Source organism: Cokeromyces recurvatus, assembly GCF_025118155.1.
Source record: "Cokeromyces recurvatus strain NRRL 2243 chromosome Unknown BX663scaffold_12, whole genome shotgun sequence".
Classification (NCBI taxonomy): domain Eukaryota; kingdom Fungi; phylum Mucoromycota; class Mucoromycetes; order Mucorales; family Mucoraceae; genus Cokeromyces; species Cokeromyces recurvatus.
Genome location: NW_026251398.1, coordinates 414,787 through 433,259, shown reverse-complemented (window position 1 = coordinate 433,259; position 18,473 = coordinate 414,787). Strand labels below are relative to the sequence as shown.

At 30.1% G+C, this 18,473-nt stretch overlaps 9 protein-coding genes across 9 annotated transcripts; 3 read left to right on the top strand and 6 right to left on the bottom strand.

Moving 5' to 3' along the window:
• Window positions 1–22: 22 nt before the first annotated feature.
• Window positions 23–3,268, bottom strand: BX663DRAFT_434583 (peptidase S8/S53 domain-containing protein; the record flags this gene model as incomplete). Its single annotated transcript, XM_051523072.1, has 10 exons — window positions 23–1,065; window positions 1,122–1,784; window positions 1,859–2,026; window positions 2,104–2,206; window positions 2,270–2,339; window positions 2,402–2,445; window positions 2,536–2,597; window positions 2,680–2,832; window positions 2,906–2,999; window positions 3,065–3,268. The coding sequence occupies 10 exons, from the start codon at window positions 3,266–3,268 to the stop codon at window positions 23–25; spliced, it is 2,604 nt and encodes an 867-aa protein (XP_051382968.1).
• A 300-nt stretch (window positions 3,269–3,568) lies between these two features.
• On the bottom strand, window positions 3,569–5,044 carry BX663DRAFT_509088 (nucleotide-diphospho-sugar transferase-domain-containing protein). The gene is made up of 3 exons (XM_051527570.1): window positions 3,992–5,044; window positions 3,699–3,845; window positions 3,569–3,635 (listed from the first exon to the last, which is right to left on the bottom strand). The coding sequence occupies exons 1-2, from the start codon at window positions 5,024–5,026 to the stop codon at window positions 3,747–3,749; spliced, it is 1,134 nt and encodes a 377-aa protein (XP_051382967.1). The 5' UTR covers window positions 5,027–5,044; the 3' UTR covers window positions 3,569–3,635; window positions 3,699–3,746.
• A 641-nt stretch (window positions 5,045–5,685) lies between these two features.
• BX663DRAFT_542992 (uncharacterized protein) lies at window positions 5,686–7,573 on the top strand (the record flags this gene model as incomplete). Its single annotated transcript, XM_051530831.1, has 4 exons — window positions 5,686–5,850; window positions 5,914–6,024; window positions 6,083–6,887; window positions 6,942–7,573. Exons 1-4 carry the CDS (start codon window positions 5,731–5,733, stop codon window positions 7,571–7,573), a joined length of 1,668 nt encoding a protein of 555 aa, XP_051382966.1. The 5' UTR covers window positions 5,686–5,730.
• Window positions 7,574–7,703: 130 nt separating this feature from the next.
• On the bottom strand, window positions 7,704–9,050 carry BX663DRAFT_531096 (polynucleotide kinase 3 phosphatase-domain-containing protein; the record flags this gene model as incomplete). Its single annotated transcript, XM_051530357.1, has 3 exons — window positions 7,704–8,652; window positions 8,728–8,840; window positions 8,916–9,050. 3 exons carry the CDS (start codon window positions 9,048–9,050, stop codon window positions 7,704–7,706), a joined length of 1,197 nt encoding a protein of 398 aa, XP_051382965.1.
• Window positions 9,051–9,280: 230 nt separating this feature from the next.
• Window positions 9,281–9,953, bottom strand: BX663DRAFT_509075 (mitotic-spindle organizing gamma-tubulin ring associated-domain-containing protein). The gene is made up of 3 exons (XM_051527569.1): window positions 9,865–9,953; window positions 9,671–9,774; window positions 9,281–9,598 (listed from the first exon to the last, which is right to left on the bottom strand). Exons 1-3 carry the CDS (start codon window positions 9,905–9,907, stop codon window positions 9,542–9,544), a joined length of 204 nt encoding a protein of 67 aa, XP_051382964.1. The 5' UTR covers window positions 9,908–9,953; the 3' UTR covers window positions 9,281–9,541.
• Window positions 9,954–10,034: 81 nt separating this feature from the next.
• On the top strand, window positions 10,035–11,386 carry BX663DRAFT_569009 (uncharacterized protein; the record flags this gene model as incomplete). Its single annotated transcript, XM_051532110.1, has 2 exons — window positions 10,035–10,556; window positions 10,651–11,386. The coding sequence occupies 2 exons, from the start codon at window positions 10,035–10,037 to the stop codon at window positions 11,377–11,379; spliced, it is 1,251 nt and encodes a 416-aa protein (XP_051382963.1). The 3' UTR covers window positions 11,380–11,386.
• Window positions 11,387–11,392: 6 nt separating this feature from the next.
• BX663DRAFT_434255 (MoaB/Mog domain-containing protein) lies at window positions 11,393–12,282 on the bottom strand (the record flags this gene model as incomplete). Its single annotated transcript, XM_051523054.1, has 3 exons — window positions 11,393–11,934; window positions 12,014–12,145; window positions 12,204–12,282. 3 exons carry the CDS (start codon window positions 12,280–12,282, stop codon window positions 11,393–11,395), a joined length of 753 nt encoding a protein of 250 aa, XP_051382962.1.
• A 1,713-nt stretch (window positions 12,283–13,995) lies between these two features.
• BX663DRAFT_434483 (transcription regulator HTH, apses-type DNA-binding domain-containing protein) lies at window positions 13,996–14,853 on the top strand (the record flags this gene model as incomplete). Its single annotated transcript, XM_051523066.1, has 3 exons — window positions 13,996–14,281; window positions 14,351–14,483; window positions 14,595–14,853. The coding sequence occupies 3 exons, from the start codon at window positions 13,996–13,998 to the stop codon at window positions 14,851–14,853; spliced, it is 678 nt and encodes a 225-aa protein (XP_051382961.1).
• Window positions 14,854–17,595: 2,742 nt separating this feature from the next.
• Window positions 17,596–18,126, bottom strand: BX663DRAFT_509066 (uncharacterized protein). The gene has a single exon (XM_051527568.1). The coding sequence runs from the start codon at window positions 17,948–17,950 to the stop codon at window positions 17,783–17,785; it is 168 nt and encodes a 55-aa protein (XP_051382960.1). The 5' UTR covers window positions 17,951–18,126; the 3' UTR covers window positions 17,596–17,782.
• Between the last annotated feature and the right edge of the window lie 347 nt (window positions 18,127–18,473).

Sequence of the window (18,473 nt, the reverse complement as noted above, 5' to 3'; positions counted from 1 at the left end):
GTCAATAATAATAATAAACTCCTTAATAATTAATATCAACTTTAAATTTAGGTGAAATCCATTCATCCCAGTCTTCATCTTTTTCTCGTTTTCCAAATACACGCAAAGCTCTTATTTTGAATCGATAATTTCCACATTTTACTTTTTTCTTTTTAACTTCTTTATTATCTTGATGAAGACTACTATCTTTGGGTACATATTCTCCTGTCCAATACCATGCATAATATGCAGTTGAATACTCTGTGACTTGAGGTGTATTTCGCATCATCCAAAATCGATCCTCTGTCATAGGCATATCACCTATCACTACTTTATCATCATCACGCATGATTTGAATCTGAATCACTGGAGTCCCTGTCAAGAGTCTCACCAAAACATAGGGACCACCTGTTACAACATGATGACGTTTATCATATTGTATTTGAAAATCGCCCATCTCACCACCACCTTCATCATCTAATGTGGCATTACCTGAGGGCAATCCAATTGAAGGAAACTTGAAAGGTGCAGCAGCAGAGTATGGCTTATTTGAACGATCCAAGACGGGGAGATCATGCATACGACCGACCATGCCCATGTAAGGAACACTAGCTTTCATTGTCTTTGTTGAAAAGGTAAGATAACCATTGTAGATGACATGAGAGATGTCTTTCGAAAATGAGTGAATAGAGGGTGGTTCAAATTCAACAGATACCTTGATAGATTGACCTCTAGGTACAACCACCACCCCCTCCTTCTTATTCGACGATGATGATGATGTGAACTCTACGTTTGCAACTGAATCATTGACAGGATAGAAACCATTCGATTCATCATGGATAGAATAGCCTTTTACTGTGAAAGAGGGTTGATGTTCTAGATAAATCGATAGATCATGAGAACCATGATTAAAGATCGTTAGCTCATGATGAGGATGAAAGTGAGCTGAATCATTTAGATTGAGTTTTGAAGGTGATACATGAAATTGTTGAAAGCCCTTTATGGTCTGTACAACATCAACCACACCAGCACCTTGCCGAATAGGAGAATCACCATATTCTAGAGCGGAGATAGTAGGTCTTTTCACTATTAATCATATAAATACCTATTTGTATACATGTAATGTATGAATATATGATTACCTTGATTAGCAAAATTCATGAATGCATTCTTTACTAGTTCTGGACTCTTGTTAGTCGAGTTCTTTAAATTAGAAATAAGAAGAGCAATAGAAGCTGTGACATAAGGGGCCGAAAAGGAAGTTCCAGATCTAAAACCGTACGATTTTTGATATGTTGGTAATGTAGAAAAGATATCCGTTCCTACAGCAACTAATTCAGGTTTTAAATCAAGTTCATAAGTGGGACCCAAAGAAGAAAAGTCCGCCATTTTATCTAATTCATTCTTTGGTGCCCTTGAAGCTACAAGTGTATTCGTAAAACGAATCATGACAACGTGGTGACTAGACTTCTTTCCCTTTATTGATAATAAAGTATTCCAAATGGATTCACCATGATTATTATTAACAAATGCAACGGGTAGTACAGCTGCTGAAAGTAATTCAACGTCAGTTGTAGTATCTCTTTTATCGCTATAGAATACAACTGCCCTTGCACCTGCTTTCTTTGCATGTTTTATCTTTTCAATTGAATCACAACCACCTTGATGAATCAATAAAATCGTATTATTATAATCCTTTTTTAATCTTTTACAAGCATCATTTCTTTGATTGAATACTTTTCCAGTTGCTAAAATAGGTAATTCATCCTGAAATGAAAATGGACTATTCACAAAGGTGCGATAAGCTATCATAGATGTTATTTATCAGAAAAATTAGTTTTTTTTTTTTTGTATTTTTTTTTTCTTTTTTTTTCTTTACGAATTTCTTCATCCTTCTTCTTTTTTGTATCATTGGTATAAATTTTTAAAATAAATTCAGGTACAACATGATTCATTGTTGAACCCACAGCAATGACATCTTTACCAGAAGCAGGAGAGGCAGTTAAGAAGATACCATTGGAACCAATATTACCACTTGCAGTAACCACTAATGTATTTATACATGTATATATTTAATTACCCTATATATAACTATGTATATGCATATATGTATATGTATTATACCGTGAACTCCTTTAGATACTAATCTATTAGCCATGACAGACAGTACTTCTTCATTCCAACCACCTCTTACTCCAGATGATATATTAATAATGTTCATTCCAGCCTACATGATTACTATTATTAGAAAATAAAGGAGTCAAATCTATGTGTATAAAAATACATATACCTTATATGCCATTTCCATTGCTTTTAGTACAACATGATTGGGTGAACCTGGATAGTTACATCCATATACTCTACATGTTTCATGTCAATCATTATCATTATATGCATATACATATATGTAGATTCAACTTACTTCCAAACACCTAGAGTAGCGTCTGGAGCAACACCAGTCCAATTCTATTCAATTCAGTTCAATTCAGATCATATACATATATATTAGTTTGCATTTTTTCCTTTATCTATTATTTGTATTCTATATTTTATTACAAATTTTTTATCTTTAGCAGCGATAATACCAGCAATAAAAGTTCCATGTCCAGAAGCCGAAGCTAAAGAAAAAAAAAAGGTGTATATGTTATTGTATTTGTATGTTTTATTTAATACTACTACTACTGCTACTTGATTACTTACTTGAATTTGATGGGCAATTATCAATAGGATCATTACTTTCTCGAATAGACGCTAAAGATCCATCAAAATCATTACCCACTAAATCATAACCATATCTTATTTTACATTTCATTCCAAAACAACCTCCTAAAGCAGGATGAGTATAATCAACACCTAAAGAAAGAAACAATAGTATGAGTTTTTTTTTTTTTTTTTGTTTAAGCCTTATTATGATAAAAAGAAATACCTGTATCAATGATACCAATCTTTACACCTGAACCTTTTGATTTTAATTCTTTACTCAATTTATAATTCATCTCTGTCAATATTTTAATTGTCGTCTATAGAATATACATGTATATTTATATGTGTATATGTGTATATAAATCATTTATTAATATTATACCTTGTTTTGTGGAACAAAGAATGTCGTCGGTAAATCATGTTTACGAGGTAAAATAGGTGCATGCAGATCAATACGATGGTGAATAGGCCATGAACGAATGATAGTTGTATCAGATTCGATTATTCTTTTCGCCTTCTGGCTATCTTTAAACTCTATAGCGATTCCTTTGAATAGATCTGAATCATATGTATAACGTACTGTCATATCACCTTGTTGTGACTGAATTTGATTATGTACAAATGACGATATCTGTGACAAAGATTTAAATTCAAGGATATATCCGCCATCATGATGTTCTTTAGTAGCTGTCACAAAGGAGGATATTAGAATGAATAATAACAAGTATAATAGATGTTTAACCATAACAATAAAATTAATGATATAATAATAAAAGAGAGAGAGAGAGAAAACAAGAGAATAATAAAAAATAAACAAAGTACTATTTTAGATTGCTTTCAGAAATAGCTTAAAAAAAAGTTTATTAAGATGAACTAGTAGTGTTATAGCATTTCTATTTATATGCTAAAAGATCACGTTTATTATTTTCCTTTTATATTAAAATATTCCACTCCTTCAAGTCATAACAAAGGAATTCATTAACAACAAAGAATTCATTATTATATTACAGAATTACCTTCTTCTACTGTACTACAACACATTTATATGCTCGAGTAGAATCATATTAAATCATATTTAATTTTTTATCTATTTGGTCCAGCCAAGTATCATTTAGATACCAAAAATTACTTGATACTAGTTTTTGCTTTTTATCTTCGCCAACCTATCAAATAATAATATTAATAATAAAGGGGGAGAAGCGGAGGTAGAGGTAGAGGTAGAGATGTATGTATGTGTGTGTGTGTATGTGTGTTTTCTTTCTCTTTTATGTACACCCCCTTTTTTTTCTGTTTGTTTGTTTTTGATTACCAAATAGTTTGCATGAACAATATAGGGTTCAATTCCATATTGATTAGGTAAGTCAAGTGTATAATACACGTATCCATTTGGAAAATGTAAGATATCTAATAAAACAATTGGAGATGTTCGAATATCAAGATTAAATTGATTTAAAGCAGTATTCATGGCCCCTTGTTGTGTTTTAGTATTATTACTTGAATCTTGAATTTCAATTGTTTCTGCTAATAATAACTTCATTTCATCTGTGGAACGCATTAAATAAAATCCACTGTTAATTTCTTGTTGATTTAATCCTTCTTGTTGAAATAGGACACCTGTTTCAGGTCGAATCTGTAAAAGACGAGTCATGTAATGAACAATATCTTTTCTAAGCCAAACTATATCGACATCTGAAAAGAGGACATGAATGTCAAGATAAAGAAGTTGTTGAACGACAAGTGTTTTAGAATGTGTAATCACTCTATATTCTTGACTAAAATAAGTTTTAAAGTCTGATTCTACTTGTTGATGATACCAGACTTCGGGTATTAATGTCGCTTGATTTTCATGACCTGTTAGACAGAGATGATCATAGAGCTTTTGATCAAAGCAAAAGATCAAAAATTTCTTTTCACCTGTTCTTTTAATAGATTCAATCCAATTATAGACATGATTTCGCATACCATAATTAGCCGTAGCAACGATCAATACTCGATCCTTTAAAAGGTTAGCATTTACTTTCTTCATGACTGCTACTGGCGGTAGTTGGGTTTCAATCTTCTTTGTTCTATCCTTCACTGTCTTTTCTGATTCAACTTTTTTTATATCCTCTAATAAAGAAGGATCACATGGACATGGTAATAGAGAGCTTTGATCGTCGACATTATCAAAGAAGCTTTGTTCATTGCTTAAATAATTAGAATCTGTTACTGCTGTCGTCTTTGTGTTATTATCGTACATAAAATAGAAATGAACAAGAAAGACTATACAAGTAATGAATAAAATACAACTTGAAAAAATGATGATTCCTTTCCTTTGATCTAATAATTTAAACTGAATCTTCATTATTAAACAAAAGTAAAGAAGAAGAGAAAAGGGAAAAAGGAAAAAGGAAAAAAAAAAAGTAATTTCCCTTATAATTTGTAACACCCATTTAACCTTTGAACTTAAAATTCAGAAAACTGCTTTTTTTTTTTCTTTTTTCTATAAAATGATGAGTAAAGTACACTAATTTATGTACAAAACTTATCCACTATTATCTGTTCCTGAAGTCCCTTTTTTTTTAAAGGGATGTTTGTTGTTCACTCTTATATATAAACATACTGTTGAAAATTAAAATTAAAAAAAAAAGTGCACTAGTTATTATATACATAGTATAAATGTACTCTAGAAGATTTGTACTTCTTCTTTGGATTTTCAACTGTAGTATCCATGTTCCTTGATCGAAAATAAAATAAGGGGAATCTATGTCACTGTTTAAATACTCAAAATAAATTTAGACACTACTAATGTTGAGTAGCAATTGGCTGTTTCCATTTAACTTTTTTCTATATTCGTCGTAAACATAACAACAACGATCTATATTATCAATTGATTGGCTGAATTTTAATATATGTCATGGAGGAACGACGCGTGCAAAAAAAAAAAAAAAAAAAAGAAATAAAATAAAATAAACAAAAGTTTATTTAATTATTTATTTTATTTTATTTATTTTACTTTATTTTATTTTTTCCTTTCACACAACTACTGAAAATTAATAATTCTTCTTAATGGAAAAACCACCAAGACCTTTTAAAAAGAAATCAAACAAAAAGAGACATCATCCAATGTCTATACATCCTTATTTGGAATGTATTCAAAATGAAATAAAAAATTTACAAGACGAACTGGTAAAAATAAATGTTGCCATTTGTTTATGTGTACAAAATTAGTTATTTTCTTTCTTTCTGCAGAATAACTTGGAAGAACAACAAAAGACAAGGGAATTGAGTTTAGAAGAACAATCAAATAAACAAATAGCAAAAGCTTGTCTTGAAAGATACAAATTAACTTTAACTAAATTTGTAAGAATACACAAGAAACTTCTTCAACCCATTTTTATAACTCTCTTATTATTATTAGACGGATTCATCAATGAAAAGTAGAGTAACATCCTATACAGACACTAGAGAAAAAGACTTTAAACAAAATAATGAACAACAAATCCTTTCCTTATTACAATTCTTTTATTTTGTGCGTTTGGGACAATTGGGTTTGTTCGAGATGATGGTCAATCATGTCACAGCACTAAAGAAGGATTCATCGTCACCAACTCATGATGACTATTTAAAGGCTATTACTGATTTGTGTGATCAATTAGTAGGTGCTTCTGTTTATCTAAAGACAGATCCTTCTGCACACATTCGAACAACAAAACGACAGCAAGTATTTTCTTTATTAAAGAAATTAGATTTAGGCCTTGATGAACTCATTCCAGATCAGGAGAAAATTACTTTTAAAGACATAAAAAATTTAATTCAACATGTGTGGGATAATACAGTGCCCGAAGAAGATGTCAATGAGAATGCTCAATTGGATACCCTTCCTATTCACCAGAACAATAACAAACAAGAAGGGGAAGAGCAAGAGTTGTTAAGAAACAATGAACCTGAAAATCAAAAGACGGAAGAAAATGAGCAATTACCTACACAGACTAAACAGAAAAAGCAAAAGAAAAAATCAAGTAACAAAAATAACATGGCTATTAGCAGTGAGGAACAGGGGCCAGATGAGAATGTATCAGTAGCTACTAAACCTGAAGATTCTTGGGGAGAAGTCATACCTGAAACAGCTGATAGATTAAATGAGCATTTAGGTTGGAATAAAGTAATTGATAATACGATAAAAGGTGATAGTTGGAATACTGCAGATAATTCAGTCAAAACAGGTATGTACCCTACAATAATAATATATTGAATGTACATCATTATCTTATATGTAGAAGAAGCATTAGAATCAACAAAGAATGATAATTGGGCATCTAATAAACCATTAGAAGAAGAAAACGAGAATAAAACAGAAAAGAGTTCAAAAGAAATACGTAATGAAGACTCTCTTACGCAAAAAGAATTACATAAAGAAGATTCTACTACTACAGAAAATGAAATAAAACAAGAAGAATCTGCTCGTCCTCCAAAAATTGATTCAACACAAGAAGAATGTAATATAGAAGAAAAACTTGATTCAGATAAAGAATCAAAGCAAGCTAATGTTGAACAACCTATGTCATCATCCCCTTCAGTAACTACAGATGAAGATAAAAAGGAAGAAGAAGAAAATGCATCTTCTGATGCTCAGGATATGAAAAGAATAAATCCATCAGATGCAAGTGGTAATTGGAGACGTAGAGAGAGTAATACCAGTCCTTCATACCTTGGAAGGAGTGGAAAAGGAGGTCGAGGTCATTATAATGGAGATAATACATCACGTGGTCGAGGTCGTGGACATGGTAGTCGATTTAGAGGTAGAAGAGGAAATGGCAACAGTACTATACGTGGTAGGGGGCGTAGTAGCAATATAACTACAAATGGTAGAGGCTTTGGACGTGACCAAAGAAGTAGTAATGATGAATAATAATAAAAAAAAAATAAAATAAAAAAATTTGATTGGCCCCCCACCTCTTGCCTTTTATTATTATTGCACAACAATATACTACATTTACAATACATATACACATTTTATATATCATATAATAAAAATGATTTTATGCAGTCCACCATTTCTTCCATATTTCTTTTTCTTTCTCTGATTCATCAAATACAAAGTGAATTTGTTTGATTTCTTCAAAGCCTTCAGATAAGGTAGGTGGTTGAAAAGACTTTTTAAACTTGTGAAATACAATGGAACTTAATAATCTTTTGGGATCTTGTTGCTGATAAAGCGCACGATAATAATTATTATGTTGAGCTAAATCCATATTATCTCCAAAATAAAAGCATCGAACGGGAGCCTTTGCCTCTTGAGCTAATTTGATATAAATAGCACGTGTAGAACGTTCAGGATTTGTATTATCAATGACAATAGATGAAGTTGAATTTTCTAATGCTTCTTTGCATCTTTTAATACATTTATCCTTTGTCTTTAATGTATCTTGATTAATGTGTATATAGCCTCTTTCTTTGACTAAATACTTTTCTACAAATCTTGATTTCCCACTTGCAGGATAGCCTACACAAATAATAACTTCTCTTTTTTGTTCTCTATTAAATAAGGGTGTATCTTGTGGTGTATAAAGGGGCAATTCTAATGATAAATATTGATTAGCATCAAATCCTTTCCAGCTAAAGTGTGTTGTCTTGGGCTCATTCAAAAAAAATTCTTCAGGAGTATAAAAATTGATTTGAAGATTGGCTGCAAATTTACGATCTCCACATGAATGATCCTTTTTTTTATTGGGTTTCCAATCAACTTCTCTTCCTGCTGCATCGCCCACATATAAACTTTGCATCTTGTCAATATTTGTATAAATATGTGTGTTTAACCAATCCCACATTCCTGTCATCGGCTTACGATACATGTCTTTTTCTAATGCAGCCATAAAGAGAATGGGTGAATTAACTTGACTTAAAATATTTTCCATCTTGTATTTAAAGTCATTTATCATGTTGAACTTTCGTAAACCATTTTGATTGGAAAGTATAACTATTTGATAACTTTTTTTTTTTTTTTACTAGTTACTTGACAAGAAATTCAACATGCCATTTTTTTTTTTTCCTTCTTTTGTTTACCCTTCATTATTCAGTTTTTCAAGTCGTTTTGGTATCATGGAGTCCCACCAAAGCCAATCATGTTTATCTTTTGAATGAACATGTTTACCTTTAGTTTTAATCAAAGTACCGTCCTTTATATAAAATAGGGCATAAAAATTGTTTCTTTAATATAAAAGAGTAATTAATATATGCACATGTATATTTACCAAGTCAAATGCAGCTATTTTGCATTTTTCAGTTTTAACATCATTATTTAACATTCTAGATTTTGCAATCAATACTGAATCTAGTGTTTTGATCCATTGAATTACTGATCCCTTTGCTTTTTTTGTTGAATTCATACTAAAAAAGGGATGCTCTAATTATATACTTATTAATCATAAATTAACATAATTTATAAAAGAAAAAAGAAAAACCTTTTTTTATTTTTTTAGTGTTATCATTATTATTTTCTATTGAATGACTATCGGCTTCTTCACGTTTCATGTATAGATGTGTATAAAGGAAAAACAAAAAGAGAAGATATAGAGATTTTATTTATTTTTATTTAGAAAAAGAAAATTTACGTCATTCTTTTATTATCAAGAAAACAGGTGTTTCGAATAAATTTAAACAACATTTCTATAAAGAATATGCATTTATAATCTTTTTATTAATAGTTGTTAAATACATTAATTATAAATCAGAAGCTATACAGTTATATTATCAAGTATATTTATATTCATATAAAGCAATAAGAACAAACATTATAATACCTTTCTTGACATTATTAATTCATGTGGTAATTAAGGAATAATTTCAATAGTAGAAATAAAATAAACAGATTGTACTTTTAAAGTTGATTACTCTGCTTGTTCTTTTCCAGTTCACGTAATTCTTTAATAACAGTCTAAAGAAAAGGACCATATATATTAGTCACAATGTATATACATGTATGTATATGAATATATAGTAAATTTACAGCTAATGCTTCTGGATTAACACCTCGTTCACATAATGAAATACATAAACCAATTGTTTCTCGATCTAATCCTGTATTTAACATGTTTGACATTTCATAAAGTACTAAAGAAAAAAAAAAGGTAATTTTATTATAAGTTTTTTTTTTTTTTTTTTTTTTTATTTATTTATTAAATAGAACATTATATACTATACAATCTACTGTTTCTTTTACTTCTGTATTTCTTGTTGGTTCCATTCTTTTTTTTTTTTAAAATTAAACAATATTAACAAAAAAGGAGACCTTTTTTTATTATTGTTTGTAAAATACTTAAAAAATAAAACATGAACGGACTGCTTTTTCATTTTTACTTTTATCAATTATAATGATTGACATTGTTCAAACCATTACAGGTCAAGTGAGGACAAGGAGAAGACTCTGTAAATTCCTTTTTTTCATTGACGTTCAACCTTCATCAAAAGATGATCCTTCAGAAAAATGCCAAATCCTTTTCAGAACAGACGATAATACGTTAGATGAAGTATCTTTTCAGGAAGCCTTTCGAACTGCACGACCAGGTTTTGTAGTTTCCGTTCAAGTGGGCTATCCCTTAGATCCAAGTGAGAGTTTTGAAAAAGATTATCCAGTTTGGCAGTCCAATCGACCTGTTCAGGTGATAGAGCCCTATTTAAATACTAAACCTTTTGCACAAGATCCTCCTCTTGGTAGAAGTCTCGAAAAGAAAAAGAAACCAACCGAATGCTGTTTAGATGAAAATAAAACGATTACAAAACAAGTATGCAAGTATTGGATTAATAAAAATAAATGTCTTCGAGGCGATGATTGTCTATTTCAGCATCCTACAGGTGAAGCATTTGAAAGCGCACGCAAAGCATGGTTACAAGAAGTAAGCATAAAATTTGCAAGTGATATATACAAATATGTATATATAAAGTAATAATTAAGAATGCTAATTATATATGTATATAATATCTAAAAAGAAAGAGATACATCGCAAAATAACTAACTATGATCCAAACGATCCTCATCAATCGAAACAACCCCACGGATTACGTGCGATTATATTTGCAGATTGGATTCAAAAGACATTCAAGCAACAGTTGTCATCTAAAACAGCATCAGTGTTAGATGTAGCAGGTGGTAAAGGAGAGATTGCAATGATTCTAAGCCGTGGGTTCGGTATCCCTACCACTGTTGTAGATCCAAACCCAAGAAAACGGCCTCAATATTGGTATACACGTTTACGTCGTCTTATGTATTTAAGATTCGAAAAGAATACAACATCATGCGACAATGATAATATGGATTGGAAAAATGATAAAGAAGCTCAAAATAAATTACATAGTTGGCCTTATGAATTAACACCAGAGTATCTACATACTTACCTGAATGATGAATTCATTAAGGAACATGAGAAACTATTGCAAACTACAGGTGTTATTGTTGGGCTACATTCAGATCAAGCCACAATTCCTATTGTCGATCTGGCATTGAAGCTCAATAAAGCGTTTGCAGTCGTTCCTTGTTGTGTTTTTAGTCATGATAATCGAACGCGACGTTTAAAGACAGGAGAACTTGTCACGACGACAGAACAACAAATTCAATATATATGTGAAAAGGAGACTCAGGGACGTGGAGAGATTAAAACGGCTTATTTGGACTTTGAAGGAAAAAATAAAGTAGTTTATTGGATTCCTTCCTACTACTAGTTTCATTTTTTTTTTAGAGACGACTCCTATGAGGCCACCCTCGTATTTCCTTTTGGATCCATTGACTAATTTCTTTTACTTTGGACTTGTCTTGTCCTGTTACAGTCACGATCACTTTAATTTTCTCTTCTTCTTGTTGCCATGTAGGATAGCTTCCAATCTTTACTACATGTTGTACTTGTTGTTGTATTTTACGCAAGATAGTAGCAATAGCCATCTCAGGTTGCTCAGTAGCAATCTCAAGTCTATAATAAGGTGTGTTTTGACTTAATCTTGATCCAAGTGTATCAAGCAAAAGTTGAAATAAAGCGGGGATACCGGGTAAAATATATATATTTTCATTCACAACAACTACGGGTATCATGAGCTTTTTATTCTCTCTTAACAAAATTGCTGGAAAAGGGAAGGTAGCGAGATGGCGTGCGTATTCTTCTGTTAAAGTATAATTTTTGTTGCCGTATTTCATAATCATATTGAAAGTTGTTTGATCCACTTTCATTTCTAAATTATAAGCAGTTGCTATTGATTCGTATGTAATGTCATCATGAGTTGGACCTAATTATTAATGAAAAGAATGGAGATGGTTATTGAGTTTATTTTATTTTATTTATTTATTTTTCGGTCGATTCTCTACCTATGCCACCACTAGTGAATACAATGTCATATAATAAAGACAATTCTTTTACTGTTCGAATGATATCTTGTGCATCATCACCAATGACTCGGATACATTTTAATTCGATTCCAAGATCAAATAACGTTTTTGCTTTATAATGTAAAAAATTTTAATATTTACATGTATTCTAGCATAAAATAGCATATACCTAAATAATGTGAATTAGTATCTTTGGTTTTTCCTGATAGAATCTCATCACCAATAATACAACAAGCAGCAGTTTTCATTATTTAAAAGAAATAAAAAAAAATATGCAGGATATAATTTTTATATTATCTCAAGAAGAAAAATACATAATACCATTTGTGTAATATTCTGTGTGAAGTGTATATTCGTTATAGAGCTTGATATCCAACTACTTACTCACTTTCATTATTAGATAGATTACTAAAAAAAAAAGAAGATTTCACGTACTTGTTCTATTATTTTATTTTCTTTAGTTATTGTCTTGTATTATCATACAAATATTTATACAAATATATAAATATATTCACTATAAATACTTTTTTTTTCGATAGAATAACTATAAAACACAATTTAAAAAGAAAGAAAAGGACTTATGGAGAAAAGAGAAGATACAATGTTGATTGAAGCATTTTTAGTTTAATACTTTGTTAGAGAGCTCTTCATCTCCTTCTCTTTTCAACTACTAATTAGAACATATCATTTTAACAATACAAGCCGATGACTGCATTTGGATACAAACAAACAAAGACCAATAATTGATACAAGGCATAGAAATTGGAATTATTATTCTTTTAGTTTATTCTTGACATACATCATTCTCTATTTAATAGTATAATGTCTCAGAGTAAAATAAGAAGCAATATGTATATGCTTATAAAGTACTTGTTTTATGTGTAATATATCTTTCTCTCTTTCTCTCTGTCTATATATATATATGTATAAGAAGTAAAAATAAACTACTCTTCTATATAGACATATATGAGTTTAATGTATGTGTACACAATTAATGCATGCAGTCATGATGTGTATTATGGTATATATTTTGTTTTATGTATAGCCCCTTATATAAAAGTCTTTACTATTTTTATGTTCTTATCTAATCCACTCCTCCTTTTTTTTTTCTTTTATTCAAAATTATAATTTTTGAATGTATTCTCATTCCCCCTTCTTCTCCTGTCCTCATCTTTTTTTTCTTTTTTGTAATTCTTTATAGTAAATGTATTGATTCCAACTAGGAATAAAATTATGTTATCATGTAAAAAGCACTAAAAATACATATTTCATTTTTGATTCTATCTTTATATATATACATGTGTGTGTGTGTGTGTGTATACGCGCGTAAGTATGCATATGTACATGTGTATACCATTTGAGTCTATAATGGAAATAAGGGGAACGGCAACAGAGAAAGAGGAAGAGAGCTTGTAATTATTTTATTTTAGTTTTTTCTTTGTCTCTTTAGAATATATTTTATTCTTTTCGTTATATGCTATCTTTCACCTTCTTCTTCTTCTTTTTTTCCCCTCCCTTTTTACATGAATAAAATGACATGTGATACTTCAGTAAGAGAACCTGCATCTTTGCCTTTACTTTATTGCCATTCCAACGATAATAAAGTGGGGACTAATGAAATGACGATGGAAACTAATAAGTGTCATCATCGATCTAGTCTAGACAATTCTCCCCTTATTATTCAGTCAAACGTACAACATCAGCAAGTTAATAACAATTATCATCATGTTACTACTGCTAATAACTATTTTAGTTGGAATCAAAATACTTATAACAGCCATCCTTCTTCTACTATATCTTCTTCTTCTTATTCTACTAATAATTCAATGAATAATATTACTTATACAAATGATGGTTATCAAACCAATACTATGAATGATTTGCCGTCAATTGACAGACAATATCTTGCTAGTAATTCTTCATCTTCTTCATCACAGCAACCAACGACTGTTACAACTTATATGACAAATCAAGTCTTTTCTGATCATCAGAACCCTAACAATAACTATCTATTAACAAATACAAATAGAAGTCAATATTCTACTAATAGCGGTAGTAGTTATTATTCTCCTACTACAACTACTAATAATAATAATAATAATAATTACAGTACAAGTCCGTCATCTTCAATTGTAACTCGGCATGGATTCATAGGAAGACCCAAATTAACTACAACGCTATGGGAAGATGAAGGTACTATTTGTTATCAAGTAGATGCAAATGGTATTTGTGTGGCAAGACGTCAAGGTAGTTATTATATAATAATAATAATAATAGTGTTCTGTAAATTCATACTCTTATATGATTTTATTCTAGATAATGATATGATTAATGGTACCAAGCTATTAAATGTAGCTGGTATGTCTCGTGGTAAACGTGATGGAATTCTCAAAAATGAAAAAGGTCGTGTGGTTATAAAGATTGGTGCAATGCATCTAAAGGGTGTTTGGTAATAATTATAATATATATATATATATGTATGTATATATGTATATAGTCTTAGAATATAATATAAATAGGAATATAACAATTATTATTATTATTATATGTGCATATATAGGATTTCGTTTGATAGAGCTAAAATACTGTCTGCACAATATAAGATTCAAGATTTACTCTATCCTTTATTTGTAGACGATCCTACCTCTTTTCTTTATACCAGTAGTAGCTCTTTACATGGAAATCGAACCAATTATGGAAATTTATATAATAATAATAATAATAATAATAATAATAGGCCTTATTATGGCTTATCAACCTCTCTTTGGGATCGTCCTTCTCAAGATTTAACTTCAAATACACAGACAGGTATAAGTTAATATGTTTATTACATTTAATGGTCACTATTTATATATATATTCCTTATTTATTTCTGATATAGGTTATCGAAACAATAATAATAGCTATACAAATAGTAATGAAGATAGTCTCTTTATGCTTTCCTCTCAAATTGATAGTCGACCAGGGAATATAATGAACGGATATCAACAAAATTCATACTATACATCACCACACGATTCATCACCATCAAGAGCACATCAACAATCTCGCATGTACTATACAGAGCAACTATTAGATGATGGAAAATTACCTTCTATAAATAATACAATAACAAATGATTCATCTCCATTTTATGGTATTTGATATATTAAAAAAAAAACCAGCGTATATATTTGTATACATTCTTTTTTTTTATATGTATATGTATAAAAAGAAAAGAAAAGTTTTATAACAAAGGTTGTATTCTAGCGCAAAAAGTTACAGGTACAGCATCCACTTCGTCTCCTACAATATCTTCAGATACAGGTATATATAAAAACTAGTTTATACATACATACATACACACACATACACACATATATATATACATGTATAATATTAAAATACAATGATGTATTCTCTTTTTCTATTAGGGAAATCAACATTGTATCCTAATATAAGGAAGTTATCATCAGGTGAACAGCATAGAACATATAGTAGTCGAACAATTTCTTCTCGTCATCATCCTTATATGAATAATTATCATAATCATCGGAATTATCATGTTAATAGATCAACTAATAATAATAATCAACAATTAATTACAGATGACCGTATTACTGCTTCAATATCAAACTCAAACATCTTAATTCATGAGGAAGAAGAAAATGATACCATTACTGCCACTAGGACTAGTCCTAGTCCCAGTACTACTACTAGTGCTAGTCCTAGTACTACTACTACTAGTAGTACTACTATTGCTACTGCTACTGTTACTGCTGATCCAGCGATGATAACTGATAATAAGCATCCATGGTAATTAAATATATATGTTTTCCTCTATATAATATATGTATACAAATTTGTATATGTATAGCATACAACGTCCATATATTCTGCTTCTTCTTCATTATTATATAAGCCCACACACCCTCCCCCCTTTTTTTTTCCTTCTCCCTTATCCTATTTTAAGTATGACTCTTTCTCTTTTTTTTTATATATTTTATTTTTATTTTATTTTAGATTTACTATAATAAGCAATACATATATATCTATATCTATATCTATCTACAGAAGTATTCTTTTCTATAAATGTATATACATATTTGCATATAAATATATATATATATATATTTTCATATGTCCATTAGTATACAAGAGGGAAGCCACTATATGCATATTACCTCTTCCTCTTCATCACCCCCTTTTTATTTGCTTCTGTTTCATTATGCCTTATTTTATTTTATTTTTCCCTTTTTATAAATATGCATTACATGTATATGCTGTATAAGAAATAACCATTGGATGTAAAATATGACGTAGGGGATTTATGTTAATTAATAATGTATTACCACAGTATGCTATTCTGGCTAATAAAATATAGTATTACATAATACCGTATTATATCCATAATCTGATTTTTAATTCTCTATTCCAAGTTGTAACGAAAAAAAAAAAAAAAGATCAATACTAATCGTGAGTATTATGCTAATAGAATAGGTATGGAGTAATTAAACTCCTAATATTAAACAATATAAATAGATGTATATATAAAGAATAGTTCTATTGTCATATATATTTCGCTCTGCATGTTGCTTCTACTACTAAGCAAGCCGTAAAAAACCGGAAAAGCTACCCGTTAAACGTGAAATGTTAAGCCGAGAAGTATGTCACAAATGAAAAAAAAAAAAAAGGACAATAATTTGGAAAAAAGTTACTGAATAATTTGGTAAATATTCTTATTTATTTTGATATTGAGCGCTTTTATAATTTGGCAAATATGCCTAAAATAAAATTCAAGTACATAATAAACTACATATCAAAATTGCCTAAGGAAAGAAGTTTTCTAAAATATGAGGAAATTAAAAAGAAAATCCTTAATAACCTCAAGGATGAGAAAGGAGATCTAGATAAATAGAATGAAGTTTATCGACTATTGAGAACGCATACATTCAATCGATAGGAGCTGTTGATTAAAGGTTGCTAGTGGTGATGATGGTAGTTCCATTTTTTTTTTTTCATAATAAAGGTAACTGGTTTTATGTAAAAGAAATTAGGTAGTTGGTTAACGAATATTCCACTGACTGTAATGATCATGACGCTTAATGGGGTTGGTTGGTAGAATAAGAACGAAATAAGATCAAGTATAGTTAGTGGCAACTGAAGGAGGTAGTGCATATTGAGGCATTCAATGACACAAGTTTTAGTAAAAAAAAAAAAAAGTGGGATGAGTGCCGGATACAGAAAGTGAAATAATTGTTGGTAAGTCAACCAAAACATCGCCGAATACACTAATTGTGTTCAACAAAAGACATAGGTAGCCATAAGATAGGATTAAGAGAAACAGAAGGATAACACTGTAAGATCAGTTTTGAATTTCGAGAGGGGAGGGACGTCTAAAGATTGTTCAAGTTCTCTTAACGGTATTCATAAATAGTCTTATCTAGGGCTTTTTTTTTTAATCTCCTAGAGTAGAACATCGTTTCCAAACTGGATTTGGTGAGATGAATGCAAACCAAAGGGACTGATTATTGTGATGTTGAAAGTGCGATAAGAGGCATGTGGGGAAAGCATCATTTGGGTAAGCTATATGATTGAAGCAAAAACTTGGCTTGAAGGATTCATGTATAGGTTGGAAGTTTTAACAAATGGAAAATTGTAGTTGTTGTTGAACAAGTGGAACCACCAAAGATTCAAGAGATGCAAGTCTTTTGTGCAGCTTTAAGTTTATCAGCATGAATAGTTAATCTATCTAGTAATAGCTAGACCTTATTGTAATTGTGTGCGAATGATTTGAGCGTAGAAACAAAAAGCTAAAAATCGATTGAGACCATTAGGATTAACACGAATTGCAGATAGCTGACTGTAGGTCTTGATGGCTTTGATTGCATCTTGGGAAACGAATTGAAGACTATCTACCAATTTGTCAGTTACCATGAAAAAAATAATAATAAGGAGTCTGGTGAGTATAGTTGTTGTTTTTCGATGCTATCTTGTAAATCTAAATAACTTTGGAAAAAGGGAAAAAAGAAAGTTGATAGAATGTCTACAACCATCTTTTGCAATTCTTTAGGATAGCTTTTCCACATAAATCCCGTGGAATTAAGGTGTTTTCTGTATCAAAAGACTGATGTTTAATACCAAATTTGACTTTTAACCAAAACTCTTTTATGGGTTTGAGATATGATGAAATATGAGAGTAAACAAACATGTTTGTATCCTATACTTTTTTTTTGTTTGATTATCCCCTATTACATGTGAATTAAGAGCTTTGCCCGGTATTATCGAGAGATATGAGATTCTTTATTTTTATTTCCAACATAATTGTACAAATTTCCATATTTTTGTAACTTTTATAATCCTCTGGAGTTAATTGAAAATAAGATATAAAGGGTTGTAAGATGTAAGCACTTTTATTTTATAAAATGATGTGAATATTGTAAAGGAATTATTAGGGCAA